The sequence below is a fragment of the Hylobates moloch genome, unplaced genomic scaffold (genome assembly GCF_009828535.3).
Source record: "Hylobates moloch isolate HMO894 unplaced genomic scaffold, HMol_V3 SCAFFOLD_7, whole genome shotgun sequence".
Classification (NCBI taxonomy): Eukaryota; Metazoa; Chordata; class Mammalia; order Primates; family Hylobatidae; genus Hylobates; species Hylobates moloch.
The window spans coordinates 87,314,327-87,332,246 of record NW_026652282.1 but is presented as its reverse complement, the minus strand read 5'-3'; the positions used below and the strand labels follow the sequence as shown (position 1 = coordinate 87,332,246).

General features: G+C 39.8%; 1 protein-coding gene across 1 annotated transcript in view; it reads right to left on the bottom strand.

Annotated features, from left to right (window-relative positions):
- The window catches only part of IL1RAPL2 (interleukin 1 receptor accessory protein like 2), a 1,126,326-nt gene that overhangs the window by 493,887 nt on the left and 614,519 nt on the right, over positions 1-17,920 (bottom strand). The window contains exon 5 of the mRNA XM_032757406.1: positions 10,239-10,392. Within this exon, the coding sequence (XP_032613297.1) occupies positions 10,239-10,392 (154 nt within the window). The remainder of the gene's footprint in view (positions 1-10,238; positions 10,393-17,920) is intronic.

The following is a 17,920-nucleotide window of genomic DNA, read 5'->3' as shown; positions in this document are numbered from 1 at the left end:
GGACCTAGGAAAATCTGCTCCCATGGATCTCAGGAAACTACACAGCAAGGAGTCACAGTGTAACCCCTTCCTAAAAACCCCTTCCCCTAGCACTAACTTGGTGTCAGAGAAGGCAGCCAAGGAGTCAGTGGTCACCTTAGGTGATGGACAAGAGCCATTGGAGTAGAACTGGCCTGGATTGCACACGTTTGCCATATACTGCTGTCATGTGCTCTAACTTGTTCACCCCCAGCTATCCAAACTGGTTTCCTGCACAGTTGCTTGCAAAATAAGCCCACAGGAATGAATGCTCTCAGAGCCCCTGATTCTACAGAAAAATAAGACTGTCTTTCTTCTTATGGAAAAGTTAATAGTATTTGTTCATCTCCCTGTAGGGCATAGAAACATGACACAAAAACTTTCCTGGGACAAAGACTGGCAATCTCTCCATGGCTGTCATCAACAGGGTTAATAGATAGCCCTGTGTCATAGGTTGGGACAGAATGAAGGAAATAAGGGAAAGAAAGGAGAGACAAAATAAAAATGCAGAGGAAGGAAAAAAATCACTCTATGGACTGACATCCCAGGCCCTTTTTTTTCAGTGATCCTCAGTAGGATTTTTTTTCTTCTAGTTCCCCAAGGTCATGAATATTGTTAACCTTGTTTCTAGAAGGAATAAGCAGCCACCTGCAGGATAGATTGTGACACTCTGGGAAAGGCCCCCCACAGGCCCTGCAAAGTCCCCAGAAATTCCCACCATTAGTTATGCCTATGAGTTACAGAATTGAAATATCTATTAAACTGCAAATATGTCAGCTGGGAAGAGAAGCATTTTTGGTCTTTATCAGTAATGAATTTTTTAGCTCATTGAGATATTAGATTAACCCCAGGAGAAAGCAAGGATCTGAGGAGATGAGCTACAGAGAAAACAGGTCATTGAAACATTTAAAAGAGGCAGATAAGAGACAAAGATGTCATCCAGGGTGGGCTGGGTAGGCTAGGAAAGGCCAGGGTCATCCAGAAAGGGAGAATAAAACCTAGGAGGAAAGGCAAAGAAACTCCTGCAAGCTGGTTTTGGTCATGAGATTTCTGCACTGTGCAAAAGAACAGTCAATTATGAAATGTACAGTCAGTCATGTGAATGTTCCCTTAATGCATCCAAGAACTATTGACTGCTGTGGTTGTTCCTTATTAGGTCACACAAAAGGTACAAATGAGGTACATGTTCGTGTGATAATCAGGACACATACATTCAGATCATGCTAACTGCCTGCTCACAGTGAACATGGAGGAGAGAGAACATATGCCAATGATTTGTTCCCTTCAGTGCTTCACATCACACTGCTTCAGGGCAGCTTTAAGGTGGATCCTTCATCCCCAGGGCTCTTCCTTTATCTGTAACACTGGAGACCAACTTGCTTCATCATCTAAATCACTCACTTTTCTAAGGTGATCCATTTGTCAATACCCCTCCCATAGCATTACATCCATAAATTCTGCCCCCTTCACTCTTGTTGGATCGACTAGTCTACTGGATGGTGTTATTAGGATGGCTTCCGAATGCTGTTCCCAGTTTGTCTTTTAACTGCTCTCCAGGCCACTTCAGGTTTTCTTTCTTTAAATTTTTTTCCACTCACTGCTAGAGATGGAAATAGTGGAATAGAGTCTGAGTCAGTCACACAGTCAGTCGCTTGTTTAAAAGTCCTACTGAACCAAATCTTCAAAGGCAAAAGCCACAAACATGCAGTCCTCATGTTGAATTTAGCATACAGCCTGTTTTATTTGGTCTACAGAGTGCTTTACAATTTAGGGATTTCCACACAAAAATCCAGACTTCTGGTGTCTCTTATAAATCAGAGGGCCTAGTAATACTGGATTCTCGATCTCACATGGCAGCAATCAGCTAGGGTTGAGTCAGTACAGCTAGTACTCTCCAATTTTTCCATCAGTTGTTGCTTCACACACCTGGTCCACCTCACACTGTGGACATGACCTGTCTGGCTGCTGGAAGCATTTGAGTATTATTTTTGTTTTGTTTGAGTTGGAGTTACTCTCTTGTTGCCCAGGCTGGAGTGCAATGGCACAATCTCGGCTCACCACAACCTCCAACTCCCAGGTTCAAGCAATTCTCCTGCCTCAGCCTCCCAAGTAGCTGGGACTACAGGCATTCGCCACCACGCCCGGCTAATTTTATATTTTTCTTAGTAGAGATGGAGTTTCTCCATGTTGGTCAGGCTGGTCTCGAACTTCCAACCTCAGGTGATCCGCCCATCCTGGTCTCCCAAAGTGGTGGGATTACAGGCATGAGACACCGTGCCTGGCCGCATTTGAGTATTGTTAGCGGCTACCTCTGCTGATTTGGTTTCAGACATCAGTAGTAAATGGTTTTCCTTTTAGAATCAGAAATAGTTATTCCAAAAGACAAAACAATGGATCGGTATATGAACGTTTTAAATAAAAGGTTATTTCAGAGATTCTTAGGCCTGAGCTCTGGAGTCACCAACTTTGGAATCCTCCTTGAGTTGCATCTCTTCTTCTGGCCTAGTACCCAGGATTAACGGACAGCAAACAGAGTAACAGTGGGACAGAGTAGGAAAAGTGTAACTAGGACTTATAAGATGGGGATTCTAGTCCTAGCTGTGCAATTCACCAGCTTATATCCTAGGGTCATTGTTTTAAACTCTCTCAGCCAAGATTAATAATAATAATACTACATTTGCTGACAATTCCATAAAGTTCTTGTAACAGAATAAGATCCCAGAAGTGAAAGTGCTTTGAAATTATAAGGTGCTCTACAAACAGAAAGTTGTCTTATTTGTACCCAATCAAAACACTTACCAATCAAATAAGCACTCAACCAAAGCAAGCTACAAATAATTTTTGAATACCTACCATATACTCAGCACTTAGAGATGTAAGTATTAATTAGTCAACAAATCCATTCCCTTAAGGAGCTTACAGGATGGTTGAAAAAATAAACAATGGAAAAAAATAAGTGATAATAATCATAACCTAAATGCCAAATAAGTATTTTATTTCAACTGTTGATGTAATAGGCATTAGCAGGAGGCCAATAGAGCCAGATACTCACTCAACTATTCGCTTAGCTTTCTTAAAGTTTGTTCTGTGGAAACAACATCCTCAGATGCTTTGGGGGCTGGGAATATTATGTGTTCATACAAGTTTAGGAAATGTCCTAAAAATATATCCCATCCCCCCACCGCCTTTTTTTTTCTTTTTTTGAGATGGAGTCTCACTCTGTCACCCAGGCTAGAGTGCAGTAGCCTGATCTCAGTTCACTGTAACCTCAACCTCCCGAGTTCAAGTGTTTCTCCTGCCTCTGCCTGCCTCCCAAGTAGCTGGGACTACAGGTGCATACCACCACAGCCAGCTAATTTTTGTATTTTTAGTAGAGATGAGGTTTCATCATGTTGGTCAGGCTAGTCTTGAACTCCTGACCTCAAGCAGTCCACCCACCTCAGCCTCTCAAAGTTCTAGGATTACTGGCATGAGCCACCGCACCTGGGCCCCATCTCCCTTTTAGAAAATTAGAGTACACATTAGATATTATAGGCACTAAGGTGCCCTGAGATACCCTGCAAAAAAGATGACTGTTTAACTTTGACCTGGCAGATAAACAAATAGCTACAGAACCTCTCTTCTCCCTTCCCCACTCTTCTCTCTTCCTCTCCTTTCTTCCTCTCCTCTCCTTTCCTCTTCTTTCTCTCTTGGAAATCTCTCTCTTAACATTTCTTAGAATCAGGGTTCCACAAAATACAATTTGAGAAGCACTATTCTAGTGAATAACTCTTTTTTCACAGGTTCCAAAGGAGAACACACTTCTGTCCCTACCTGTCTGCTTTCAGAACATTACAAACATGGATCCTGAACTTCTTACTGTACATAGTAGGCACTGATTTATGTGTTGATTGATCCTTACCAACTGAGCCAACATTGTTTAACTAGACATTAATCCATTGCTTCACTTCCACTAGCTTGAAATCATAGTCATAACTGCAATGAACGTCATTGGAATATTCTTTCTCAATATAAATTATCATACTAGTAGGGCCATGTGGCATCAAAACACAAAATTCAGTAAGAATTTACCATCTTTCATGCATTCTTAATTTTTCTGGAGCCTCACTTTTCCTTGCTTTTTTCCTGGCACCATACCACATGCAGATTCAATTATGGGCCCTACTCCTAATGATCTAAAGTGCTAAGAGCTAAGGACTAAGTTCAAAATGCCAAGTGTGCTTTTTTTATGGATATCTAAATTCTAATAGGGAATTATTGAAGACCAAATTGTGAATGTCCAAAAAGGATATTATAATGGAATGATAGACATCGTGTCCAATATTTTGGTTTATGTTCTCTAGGTATGCAGTACACATTTGGTGAGTGAAATCATGCAGTTTTTTGCCTGGTGGTGATTAAAAAGCTACATCTGAGAATTGGAAAGACCCAGGTTTATATCTGTGTTCTGCCATTTCCTGAGTATGTGACTTTGGGTACATCATTTCACCTAAGTTTTAGTTTATTTCTCTATAAATTGGGACAATAATAGTAACCACCATAGGGGCCTAGGCAGAAAATTCCCCTTGGCCCTCTGAAGATTTGCTGAAAAATCAACTCACAAAAGGCAGAATAATTGGAGAAAAGCATATACATTTATCTAACATGTATACACTGTATACACAGGAGCCTTCAGAATGAAGACCCAAAGATACAGGGAAAAGTGCCCATTTTTATGCTTAGGTTCAACAAAGAATGGACAGCCATGTAGGCATATGATTTGATAAAAAGACTATGATCTAATGCTAATGAGCTGAGTGGGGAAAACCGGCAAGGCCTGTCTGTCTAGATTCTTCTGGGCTTCTCTGAGCACACATTCCTTCCTTCTGGGTGTGGGGCAGGACCCTCTCTGGAATGGGAACTTTATGACCTATAGTTAAACAAGGTAGGTCAAATAATTTCTTTGTGGCCAGTTTTCACACAGAGATGTGAAGAGAAAGTTAGAGTAATATTTTTAAGTTTTATGGCTGGCTTTGCGGGAAAGGGGTTCTGGTTTCTATGACGTGCTTTGGGGAGGAGGGATTCCAGTTTCTATGGCTAGCCTCGGGGGAGGGTGGGGAGAATGGGACTGAGAGACAGGAGGGCAGGAAAAGGTCAAAGACAAACTTGCTTCTGAGTCCTTCATTTTGAGGTATTGTTTTCTGAGCCCCAACACCACCCTCATATGTTGGTTGTGAGGACTAAATGAGAAAATGAATGAAAACCTCTACACGCAATGTATGCTGCACGGTGAGCTCTCAATAGATAAAAGCTCTCTGGGAGCCCCTTTTATGATTATTATGGAGTTGCTGGCTTCGAGATTACTTCTGTTATATTATCTTTATTCAGTCAAAATCCCCGCTACTATTTATTTCACCAACTCTCCACCCTATTGCTATGTTCCACTATTTTTTTCTAAACTCACCCTCCCCTGCAAAATCTCAGCATTAACAGTAGAAGGATAAATAAACTAAGAGCCAGGACCACAAAAAGTGTGTTTTCCAGCCTGAATGTGAAATTGCTTCCTCTGTGTGTAAATAGCTGCCATTTTCCACACCAGAGGAAAGTTTTTCTAACAGGCTATGTAATCTAAATGACACCTGCAACAAGGCACTACAATTAAACTTTGCAAAGTGGAATTAAAAGCACTTGCTAAAGCCATGCGTTTGAACATATTCACCAAAGACTGATCCCAAATCCTACTTGGTAGTTTTACCCCAAGCTTTATATCCAGATTGCTTTGCTACTATTGCTGAATAGTAATCTAGCAGCAAATCTTTGAAGTATTTTCAAGGAATAAATCCTTCTTGCTATCATATTCAAATGCCAATGAGTTGAGAGATTACCCCTAATGTGTGAAAAGTCTCCAACCAGGGACTCTAGAGCTGTCTACAATAATCAGGAGGAGAGGTGTTATTTGCATATTCACCAGGAAACAGGTTAGTGGTTTCTTCTAAGTAGCCAATGCTCATGTCTAAAAAGCTGCATAAAAGCATGTATTTCTGAATGATTTGCCAGGTGAATGGTGAATTGCCTTCCAAATAAAGATAATTAGTTCCGGCTTCCTTCTTGTGTCCATTTTGAAGAATCCCTATAAGTAATGTCTGCCTTTGACCTTCTTAAGGCAGACTTTCTCTTCTTATCCCTAGAGACTCTATCCCATTATGTTGCTCACTCTCTCCTACTCCTCTTTTCCTTTTTCCATTATCACCTGTACTACAATTCTCACCTTCTTATAACCGACTCTCCTGTCTTACTTTTTCACTTCAATTAGCCCTCCGCACAAATTCAACATGAGAATAAAGAAAAAAAATTTAAAATAGCATATAGTCACCTAAAATATGCTGTGGGAAATAAAACTGTCGCTGTAGGCATCATTAGCAAATGATCTAAACATGCTACTGTGCATGTCTATTTGTTGTTAAACCCTTCCCTATGCATCTGCAGCCTTCGAAGGAATAAAAAGAAATTTCCACAATAATATCACAAAAGTCTGCTACAATTTATATAATAAAAGTGTTCCAGAAAAGTTGCATTTAAATCAAATCCTGTTTTAATGCAAAAAGAAAGCTAACTATTTAAAGAAATACTATGGCATATATGGAGAAATAATTTCATTAAAGCAAATGATAACCTTCTAGTTTATCAGTTTTGAATATCTGGATCTTTTTATACTTGACCTTCTTAAAGCAAATAGCACCTATGGACCTTAAGAAACACTTGTTTTACTGAAGTTATATTTCTCAGAATCATAAATTTAAAAACAATAGTCAGAAAATGAGCTTTAGAAATCTGACAATCTTTCAAAATTTGCATAAGGGAAATACACCATTTAAAGAACCTCTATTTACATAATTTTGTAATTAACCAACTCTATTCATGTCATATCGAAATTCTTATCCCATGCTAAACCCAAAACAAGTATGAGTGGTTACTCTTTAAATAATCCTAGCCTTATATTTTGAATTATGAGAGGACAATCTGTTTGTTAATTGTTTTCATATTACTGAGCATACAAAGCATGGTATAAGTTATATAATGTTCCAAAAAAGAATAAACCTTCACAGAGCAACCTCTTGAACTTCCATACCAAGTAGCCATTTTGTTTCTACATCAAGCATAACATTTGAACTGTGTGAATAAATACACAAATATGATACTTTCTTATATGAATGACGACCACTGACCCAAGGATAATCATAAACAAATTTTGAATTATCTTTTCCAGCTCCTAGCTTGTTGCCTGGCATGTAACATGTACTCAGTAAATATTTATTTAAGTGGTAAATGAATAAATGACTGCTTTCCCTAGTTGAAGTCGCTTTTACCCACACACTACCTTGACACATTTTCCTTGGTTACCATGATCTCTATTTTCATGGCAATTCTTAGAAATTTAAAGGAAACAAATTGGGGCCTATAAAAATCAGTGTGTGTGTGTGTGTGTGTGTGTGTGAACTAACATACTCACAAAATAATCAAACGTATGACTTTGACTTGTTAGCACCATTCTCTTCTCTAGTGTCTCTCAAAAACATGATCCTTGGAAAGCATAAAACAGAATCACCTGGACAAAAAGGTAAATTCCTAGTCTTACACTGATGTACTAAATTAGAATCTAAGGGAGAAACCTGAGGATCTGTATTTAGAGATCTTCATCTTCATCCTACCTGGGTCCCTTCACATGATTCTGATGCACATTAAATTTTGAGATCCTCTGCAAGGTATTCAAATGAAATTTTAAATCTGTAGTTAAAACAAGTAAACTAACATCTTATAAAATACACAAAATAAGCAGCTCTAGCTCTCTTTTCCAGAATCTAAAATGAAATGAAAGAAGCAAATGCGTTGTCAACAGAACCCATTTGATGTGAGTGAAAAGGAGGTTCGGTGTTTACTTTATTCTGGTTCAACTTGAAACTCAAGCCAAATACTATAATGTTACAAGATTCAGCAAATGATCCAAAATGGAAGTGCTCTGCAAGGATTAGTGACTGTGGCCAAAGTGATGATGCTGCGATGCTTCGTGCATGGTCAGGTCACTTATTAATAATGTACAACTGCCCATGATTGAATTTTCTGCCATGAATGAGGCAGGGAAGTCTAGTTCATGTTGAAGAAATCAGAAACTAATCAAAAGCAGATCTTTGCTATTTGGAATTGGCCCAATACGGTAGTTATTTTGAAAGCTCATGGGGAAAAGAACATGCAATTCTAATCAAAAGAATTATTTAAACTTTCATAGAAGGCACTCTACAAAATCAAACTAAGAAGTAAAACTATCATTTATTAGTATAGAGAGTGAAGTAATATATATGTATATTATCTATTAGTTTATTAAAAATATATATTTTGTGTTCCTTGTGCTAACATTTAGAATTTTGAAAAAGAGAAAAACAATGAATCTCAAGGATCAAAAACCTAATTAAATATATGGGTTATAGCAATGAACTTAACTCAGCAAGTATTAATTAGTTGACTGATTTTAACACTATCTCAAAAAGGTCATCCAGACCTTTTTGAACCGTTTTAAACAAAAATAAAATAGAAGAAAAAATGTATTGCTAACATTAGCAAGAGTATGTTATAAATTAACCAACTGGCTGATGTTGGCATTAGATAGTTAAACAAGTAATGCCCATGTACATTAATCATAAGTCAATTAATGCAATCAATATTGCAATTGTCTAGGTAATTTCAAAGTTTATCATGGCTTGGATATTATCCACAATAGAAATATGTATGTGTATACATACAAACATACATACACATACTTTTTAAATTGTTTATATTTAAGGTATACAACAAGATGTTTTTGTTATACATATACATAGTAAACTGATTACTACAGTCAAACAAATTAGCATATCAATCTCCTCATATGTTTATTTTTGTGGTAAGAGCGCCTAAAATCTACTCTCTTAGCAAATTTTCAACATGCAATATTATATTTATTTTTTATTTTTGAGACAGAGTCTTGTTCTGTTGTCCAGGCTGGAGTGAAGTGGCGTGATTTCAGCTCACTGCAAACTCTGCCTCCTGTGTCAAGCAACTCTCCTGTCTCAGCCTCCCTAGTAACTGGGATTACCGGCACATGCTACCACGCCTGGTTAATTTTTTTTTTTTTTTTTTTTTTTTTTTTAGTAGAGACAGGGTTTCCCCATGTTGGTCAGGCTGGTCTCAAACTCCTGACCTCAGGTGATCCACCTGCCTTGGCCTCCCAAAGTGCTGGGATTGATTACAGGCATGAACCACTGTGCTGGCCTCAGCATACAATATTATTAACTACATGTCGTACATTAAATCACTAGACTTATTCATCCTATATAACTGCAACTTTGTATGCACCTTTTGACCTACACTCCTTATTCCCCACTCTCTGTCCCATATCCATTTTTCTACTGTCTTTTGCAACACATTCAACTTTTTTTTAGGTCCCACATATGAGATTATAATATACATGACATATATAATAATAGGAAAATTAGTCAAGATTTCTTTGTGAGCAATAGTAAGTAGATTTTTTTTGTCATACAGTTTCTCAGGTTCCATCACATTCATTGTAAGACATATCTTTTTGGTATTAGATTCTGTCTTATGTCTCTGAAAATTACTTCCTAAAATTCTCTAACAAGTAAGAATATTCTGAGTTTATCCTTCCACTAGTTTACATTTTGTTTGTACTTCAGATTTAAAACACACATGCATGTTCTTCATTTGGAGTTGCTCTAAGAATCACTAGAAGCTCACAATAACATCACTCACTTATGGAGAATTTTGTATAAATGATATTTTGGATGCAGTCTAAGATTTCATTCCAAAAATCTAACAGACTCTCATTCTAAAATCAGCCTTCACCTACAAGGAAATTCCACAAATGGGTTAAGTCAACATTCTAGAGTGGCTCCACTATATATTTTCTGAGATGTTTAGTAATAATGATACCTTGAAGAGTTCAGAACCTTTCATAAAGACAGAGAACAGATAAGCAGCAACTAGGCCCTTGTTCTCTAAACTCTTTTTTCATATTCCATATATTGCTTTTACTCAGTACAACTTATTAATAGCAAGTTTCTCAACTATTTGATTTGCAGGCAATTCTAAATTCACAGAAAGTTGACTCTTTGAACAAAACTCTTGCTTCCCAAACCAAATTATACTTAAAATCTCATTTGCCATAATTTTGTAGAACCAATTCCTACCTGTAACTTTCAATTCAGTTGTTCGTCTTACAAGTTTTCCTTCATATTTAAGTTCACATGTGTAATTTCCTCCATCTTCTTCTTGAACTTCTTGGATCAGAAGAGCATTTCCTTTCTGTATTATTATGCTTCTCCACATTTTTGGCTTGCATTCCTGCAGATAAAATATTTGCAAGTAAGCAAAAAATAAAAGTTCACAGACTACATCTCAGTACCAGCAAGTTAGTACTTTTACTTTTTTATATTCTTCTCTTTTGTTTTCAAAATATGTAACTAAGGAGTTAAGTCAATGACCAAGAAAAATCACAAATGTGTCCTATTGTATCCAATTCTAATATCACAACTATTGCACTACAAACCACTTTAAAGGCCTGACCCCAAGAGCAAGAAGTCTTTAGAGGCATTCTGAAAAAAATAAATAGAATAGCATAGAGGCTCCCCAAATACAAGAGAGGTATAGCAGAACCTTAACAGTCACTAAATATTATTATAATGTCCTGGTTCTTTCTATTTGACAAGGATATTTCCTAAGAGTCCTAAGAGGATATGGTTCACTTAGCCACTTAGTATACTCCAGGGGAGTCTTAGGCATTATTAAACATTCATAATAGGATTTTATATTGGCAATGAAGTTTACAATTGTTTCATTAATTACTCCTTATTATAAAAGCTAATACTAGTACTCCAGAATCTCCCTTCTTGTAATCAAGAAATCCATGTGGAGGTAGAGAGGGAAGGAATATAAAAAATTAAGGACTTCTCTAGAAACATAGCTAGGTAAAATGAGGACATGCTTTGTTATAGTAACAGCCTGGAGAAATCATCCACTTACTTTCTGAGTTCAGTGATATATAACCACAGAACAAGATTTGGGTTTTGAAGCCAATTATCTTACTCTCCTGATAGGAATGTGAGGGAATCTTGCTACCAAGATTGGACTTCCCTAGAAAGGAATGTTTAATACTTTTCCAGAAAGTGACAAGGATATAACAATAGCCAAGTATGTAAGAATATTCAGGCAATTATCTTGTCTTTTAGGAAATTTTTTTCAGACTACTTATTAGATATTGCCCCATTCTGGCTATCATTCCCCTCAAATGTTCTACCTAAGTGGTAGCCAAATGCCGTACAAACATCAGTCAAGATGTAGGGGATAGCTGTTAGGGAGCGCTGAATATTCAAGGCAAAAAATATTTTATCGCCGGGCACGGTGGCTCACGCCTGTAATCCCAGCACTTTGGGAGGCTGAGGTGGGTGGATCACTTGAGGTCAGGAGTTTGAGACCAGCCTGGCCAACATGGTAAAACACTGTCTCTACTAAAAATACAAAAATTAGCTGGGTGTGGTGTCACGTGCCTGTAATCCCAGCTACTTGAGAGGCTGAGGCAGGAGAATCTCTTGAATCCAGGAGGCAGAGTTTGCAGTGAGCCGAGATCATGCCACTGCACTCTATTCTGGGTGAGAAGAATGAGACTCTGTCTCAAAAAAAAAAAAGTATTTTATCATGTAAATTCTGTCTGTTAAGGCAATAAATAAATTGATTTTGAGGTAGATGATATGAACAATAGTTGAGAGCACTTTTTACTTTCCCCACTATGGTGTATACAACATCTGCATCTACCACTCCTCACCCCTGCCTCCATACACATATCTTAAACATTCATGTAAAGTTAGAATCTGTGCTGACTCTCAATCCCAAGCTGTGAGTGCTTGTGTATTTGTGTTCATGTGTATGTGTGTGTACGTGTGTGTGTGTGTGTGTGTGTGTGTGTGTGTAAGTGATCTGAGACAGTGAGTACCCATTTTTTTTTTCATAACAACATTTTTTTTCTTTCATGTTAGCAGGAATTTTGACAACAAAACACACAAACTGGTGCTTAAATTCACAGGTATAATATTTAAGAGATATGCTTGCTTTACGTTCAATACAACTACCCACACACATTGTCAGAGAGTAAATAATACTATTGAGGGCATGTAGATATAAGGATGCTTCACTTCCTACGGTCTTCCTGAAGAACAGCTAAGGGTCTGTCTGAAATTATATTACATACCATGTCTGGCAAGGTTTATCACCTATATGAGATTTGCTTCTGAGTTAAACCTTGGGATATAAGGTTTCTGGGAAAATGAAGAAGAAAGTCTGAACACAGAGAAAAAGAAACAGCCCAGCTGCCACTGCCGTCATACAATAATAATCCACAATTATTTTCGCATTGTTTCCAACTCTGATAGCCTCAGATTTCTAAAGAATCATTCTGAAGGTCGTTAAACAAAAATATGGTCCCTCTGGGCATTTTGAGAGGAAAGGAAAATGAAAACTGAGCTGCTGTGCTTTCCCACAACAGTGGTGGGGGTGGGCAGACAAGCCCACACACTCATTCAAAGACAAATGGTGTCATTTTCTAATGTCATTTTGGGGAAAGTCCATACACAATTAATTCTAACAATTTTCATTTTCTCTGCTGTTTTGCTTTTTTTCCCCAGGAAGTAAAAACTAAAGAGTGTATAGGAATTAGAAAATAACTCCTGATGAAGAACAGCCTGGAATCTTTATATGTTCTTTGGGAATGATCAAGATAGTCCTATGTGTTTTCCAAGCTGCCATCTAGCCTTATAAAAGGTTCTTTGTATCCAATAGAGGACATTTATTTTTTTTAACTGTGGCATAAAAAAATGTTGTCTTCAGGTCACCAACATCCCTCTAGAGACAATGTAGTGTAGATGAAAAGACAAACTGGCTTTAGGGTAAGACATCTCTAGGTTAAAATGTGGGGCTCCCCCAAGTTCTGTCATCTTCAGCAAATTTGCTCATGGGAATAATATTCACTACCATGTGAGCAGCCAGAATCCAGAGGCTTGCAGTTTATTCATTACATTCTTGTTGGGCAGCACTATAAGGAGTGGTCATACAACACAGACAATTTCTAAAGGTTCCCATCCTGCCTCCACCAATATGCCTTTTGCAAAGTTACTTTGTTGGCTATTCTACCTCAGTCTGGATGCCTATATAGACTCTCAGAAGTCTTCCAGGCTCTTGGTTCCATTATCGGCACTCCTTCTCCCCTAAGCTGCTGGCTGCTAGGCTTACTGCTGTCATTGCTTCTCTCCTGCTCACTAACTTCCTAATGAACAGACAGTATTGCCACATGTATTAGTCTGTTCTCATGCTGCTATGAAGAAATACCCAAGACTGGGTAATTAATAAAGAAAAGAGGCTTAATTGACTCACAGTTCTGCATGGCTGGGGATGCTTCAGGAAACTTACAATCATGGAGGAAGGCACCTCTTCACAGAGTCGCAGGAGAGAGAATGAGTGCCCAGAAAAAGGAGAAGCCCCTTATAAAACCATCAGATCTCGTGAGAACTCACTCACTATCATGAGAACAGGATGGGGGAAACCACCCCCATGATTCAATTATCTCCACCTGGTTCCTCCCATGACACATGGGGATTATGGGAACTACAATTCAAGATGAGATTTGAGTACAGACACAGCCAAAGAATATCACCATACCCCACTGCTCCAGATGTGTTTAATTCTAGCAACATACTAGGCAAAGAATTTGATGTGCATAGGTCAAGTCTCAAGATGGTTGTCTGAGGCCAGGACAAACCACCAAAGGCTCAAATTTGAGCAGTCCCCTAATACTCAACTCACTGTGTAATCCCCCTACTATTTATTGTCCCTGGGACTATTAAATCTCATCAACTTGAAAATTTTGCTGAGAGCCCATCTTGCTAGAGTTGCTGAAGTTCAATAATCAGATCCGTTTTGTGGCCTGGCTATCTCCTCATAGAGTAGTTTGTTGTAGGACATCCTTACCCAGTCAACATAAAGTCAACACTTAAAGCCCAGCTTTTTTCCCCTCCCTCCCCACCTTCCTAGGTGGCACATTTGCCAGTAGTTTCTGGGTTGAAAGCCCAGAATGCACAACTGAGATATCTGTTTACTAAGAACCCTAAAGTAACCTGTTGCCAGCCAAATTTGGATCTTGGAGTGTCCAACCTGAAATATTTACCACTGTACTCATAGTCTACTCCTGAGATAGCATCATCATACCTACAGGTGTTTTTTAAATCCATTTGATTTGGTGGTTGTGGTTACTTTAGTGCCATTCAGAGCACATGACTCATTCCTCATGGCAAGAACATCAGGAAGATTGATTTTAATATTTCTTCTGATTCTGAGGTTTAACCACAAAGCAGCTATGTGACCATAAACTAATCATGTGACCTCTAGTCCTCAAACACCTTTGTTTGAATACCCGACATCCACCCCTTAGGCCAACTTTTCTCCTTTCCCCTGGAGACTGTACTCTCCCACAGGGCATCTAAACATCTGTTTAAAAATCTTTAGGGGGCCAGGTGCAGTGGCTCATGCCTGTAATCCTAGCACTTTGGGAGGCCGAGGCGGGTGGATCACGTGAGGTCAGGAGTTCGAGACCAGCCTGATCAACATGGAGAAACCCCGTCTCTACTAAAAATACAAAATTAGCTGGGCGTGGTGGTGCATGCCTGTAAATCCAGCTACTCGGGAGGCTGAGGCAGGAGAATTGCTTGAACCCAGGAGGAAGAGGTTGCGGTGAGGCAAGATTGCACCATTGCACTCCAGCCTGGGCAACAACAGTGAAACTCCATCTCAAAAGAAAAAAAAAAATCTTTAGGGAAATTGAACTGTCTGCAGTTTAAAGATGGAAGAGACAATTAGTACGATTGCAAATTAGGTATGAACCTTGTCCTTTTCAGCCTATCTCTACTCCAAAGGCCTAGGATAACCAACTACAAGGAGCCCTTCCCTTCCAAGCTCTATTTCTCCAACTTTCTATCTTCACGGTATTAATGTTGATATTGGTAGCCCACAGTGGTTAAGAATATAAGTTCTAGACTAAACACTTGGATTAGAATTCCAAGTAGTATGTTTTTGAGCATGCTACTAAATCAATCTAAGCTTCAGTTGCTTCACCTATTTTAAAAAAAACAGGTGGTGATAATATTTACCAATTGGGGTGACTATAAAGATTAACTGAGGTGATATATGTAAATGCCCTGTAATATAGGGCATCACATGCTAAAACTACTCAATAAATATTAACTATTAGTCTATTATTTTTATTACTTTTAGTACTTTGCTTTCAGGTTATACATGTGTTATGATATATTAATGATCCTCAGGAGTTAATGTGACTTAATTTTCTATAGCAGTCTAGAGACAACACTTTAACCTAAAGTTATCATTCTAAGGCTGAGATTAACTTCTGGTTTCCAGTCTGACATGTAAAGGGCTTAGAAGTCATCTCTACTATCCTCACAACAAGAAAAAAGCCAAACAAACTGAACATCAATAACCATTTTCAGATCCATCAGATAACTGAGGTCACAAAGAAAACTACTACCCCCAAAACTAGAGAGACAGGAGAATATAGAGAATCACAGCTCACTGGGTGCAGAAGCAGCTGCACGAGCCAGCAACTGGTATGAACTCTTTACCCTTTTCTAGCTTTTGACATGGAGAAGGAAACTATCCAACTCTAGCTCCTTTTAGCCTTTGAAGTGGAGGAAGAAAAAAAGCCAGCTCTTGCCCTTCTAGCCTTCCTGTCTCTAGTGGGTGGGAGAGAAGCTGAGAAGCACTTGTGGTCACAGTTCAGAGACAAGGTTCACTAAAAAGCTGAGACCTAGTCATAATATTATATAGCACTTACCCTCACCCTGTATCTTACCAACACATCAATTAGGACTCTTGTCTAATAATAGGGCGTCACAATTTAAAAAACTGCACAACTCACACCTTATTTAAGAAGTCTCTAGGGAAATCCAAAGACAATAGAAGAGTGAAAAACAAGGACACCAGAAAGAATTGTAGCCTCTAACACCAACAATTATAGAAAACAGTAAAAACAGTCTTACTCTTAGCCAGAAAAATTTAAAAACCTCACACTAAAGGCCTATTTATCTCAGTTCCTTTTTACCCAGTCAGTACATCATGTCTGGGTTTCAACGAAAAATTACAAGGTATACCAAGTCAAAAAGCAAAACAAACAAAAAAACAGCTTGAAGAGAGAGCAAGCATCAGAAATAGACTAAGATATGAAGTGGCCAGGATGGCTGACCAGAAGCAGCTAGCATGTGTGGCCCATAGAGGAAAAGAAGGGGCGAGTAAATACAATACCTTCAACTGAAACATCCAGGTACTCACACTGGGACTAATCAAGAAAACAACTTGACCTGTGGAGAATGAAGAAAAGCAAGACAGGACGACGGCCCACCTGGAAGCAACATGGAGCCAGGAGAACCTCCCCCGCGTAGACAAGTGGTGAGTGAATGTGTGACCACAGGAAACCACGCTTCTCCCACGGATCTTTGCAACCCTCAGATCAGCAGATCTCCATATGAACCCACTCCACCAGAGCCTTCAGTCTAACAGACAGAGCTACGTGGAGCCTTGGCAGAGCAGCCACTCAACCATGTGAGGAGACCCTGGAGTCTTAGATACTTGGGCTTTCCAGAAAGGGTAGCTGCAGCTCTGGCAAAGTGGAAGGTTAGACCTCCAAACATACCCCTAGGAAAGAGGCTGAACCCAGGGGGCTGAGCAGCAACAGCCTGCAGGCCCCATGTCCACAGCACCTAACAGAACAAGACTTGGAATTCCAGCTAGCCACCGGTAGGGGCACTGCACCTCCCTAAAAAGGAGCTCCCAGGGCCGGGGGCAGGGGGAATCTTTGCTGTTTGGGTGACTTAGCCATTCCAGCCTGCAGGCTTTGGAGAGTCTAAGCTGACCAGGGGTGGAAGGGATCTCCCAGCACAGCACAGCTGCTCTACCAAAACGTGGCCAGACTGCTTCTTTAAGTGGATCCCCGATCCTACTCCTCTCACTGGACGGGACCTCCCAGACTGGGCCTGCAGCCACCCCTGCTGGTATTCTCCAAACAACAGAGATTTGTAACCTTCCAGGGATGGAGATCCAAGAGGGAGGGGTGAGCCACCATCGTTGCTGTTTGGGTGACCTAGCCATTTCAACCTTCAGGCTTTGGAGAGTCCAAGCTGACCAGGGGCAGAAGGGATTCCCCAGCAAAACACAGCTGCTCTACCAAAATGTGGCGAGACTGCTTCTTTAAGTGAGTCCCCAATCCCTTTCCTACTCACTGGGCGGGACTTCCCAAACTGGGCCTGCAGCCACCCCTGTTGGTGTTCTCTGGCTAACAGAGATTTTTAACCTCCCTGGGACGAAGCTCTCAGAAGGAGGGGTGGGCCATCATCCTTGCTGTTTGGGAAACTTAGCTGTTCCAACTTTGGGGCTTTGGAGTGTCTAAGGCAACCAGGGGCTACAGCAGACCCCCAGCACAGCAGAGCTGCTCTACCAAAATGTGGCCAGGCTGCTTTTTTAAGCAGGTCCCCAATCCCATTCCTACTCACTGAGCGGGACCTTCCAACCAGGGTCTCCACCCACCTCCTTCAGGTGACTTTGGGCTAGCAACAGGTCCATACCTCCCTGGGACGAAGCTCCCAGAGGGAGAGGCAGGCTGCCATCTTTGCTGTTTTGTAGCCTCCACTAGTGATACCTCCAGGTACTAGAAAATCCAAGGTGACTACTGACTAAAGCAGGCCTCCAGCATACTACAGCAACCCTATGGAAAATTGACCAGACTGTTATGTGGGTGCCTATTCCCATATCTCCTTACTGG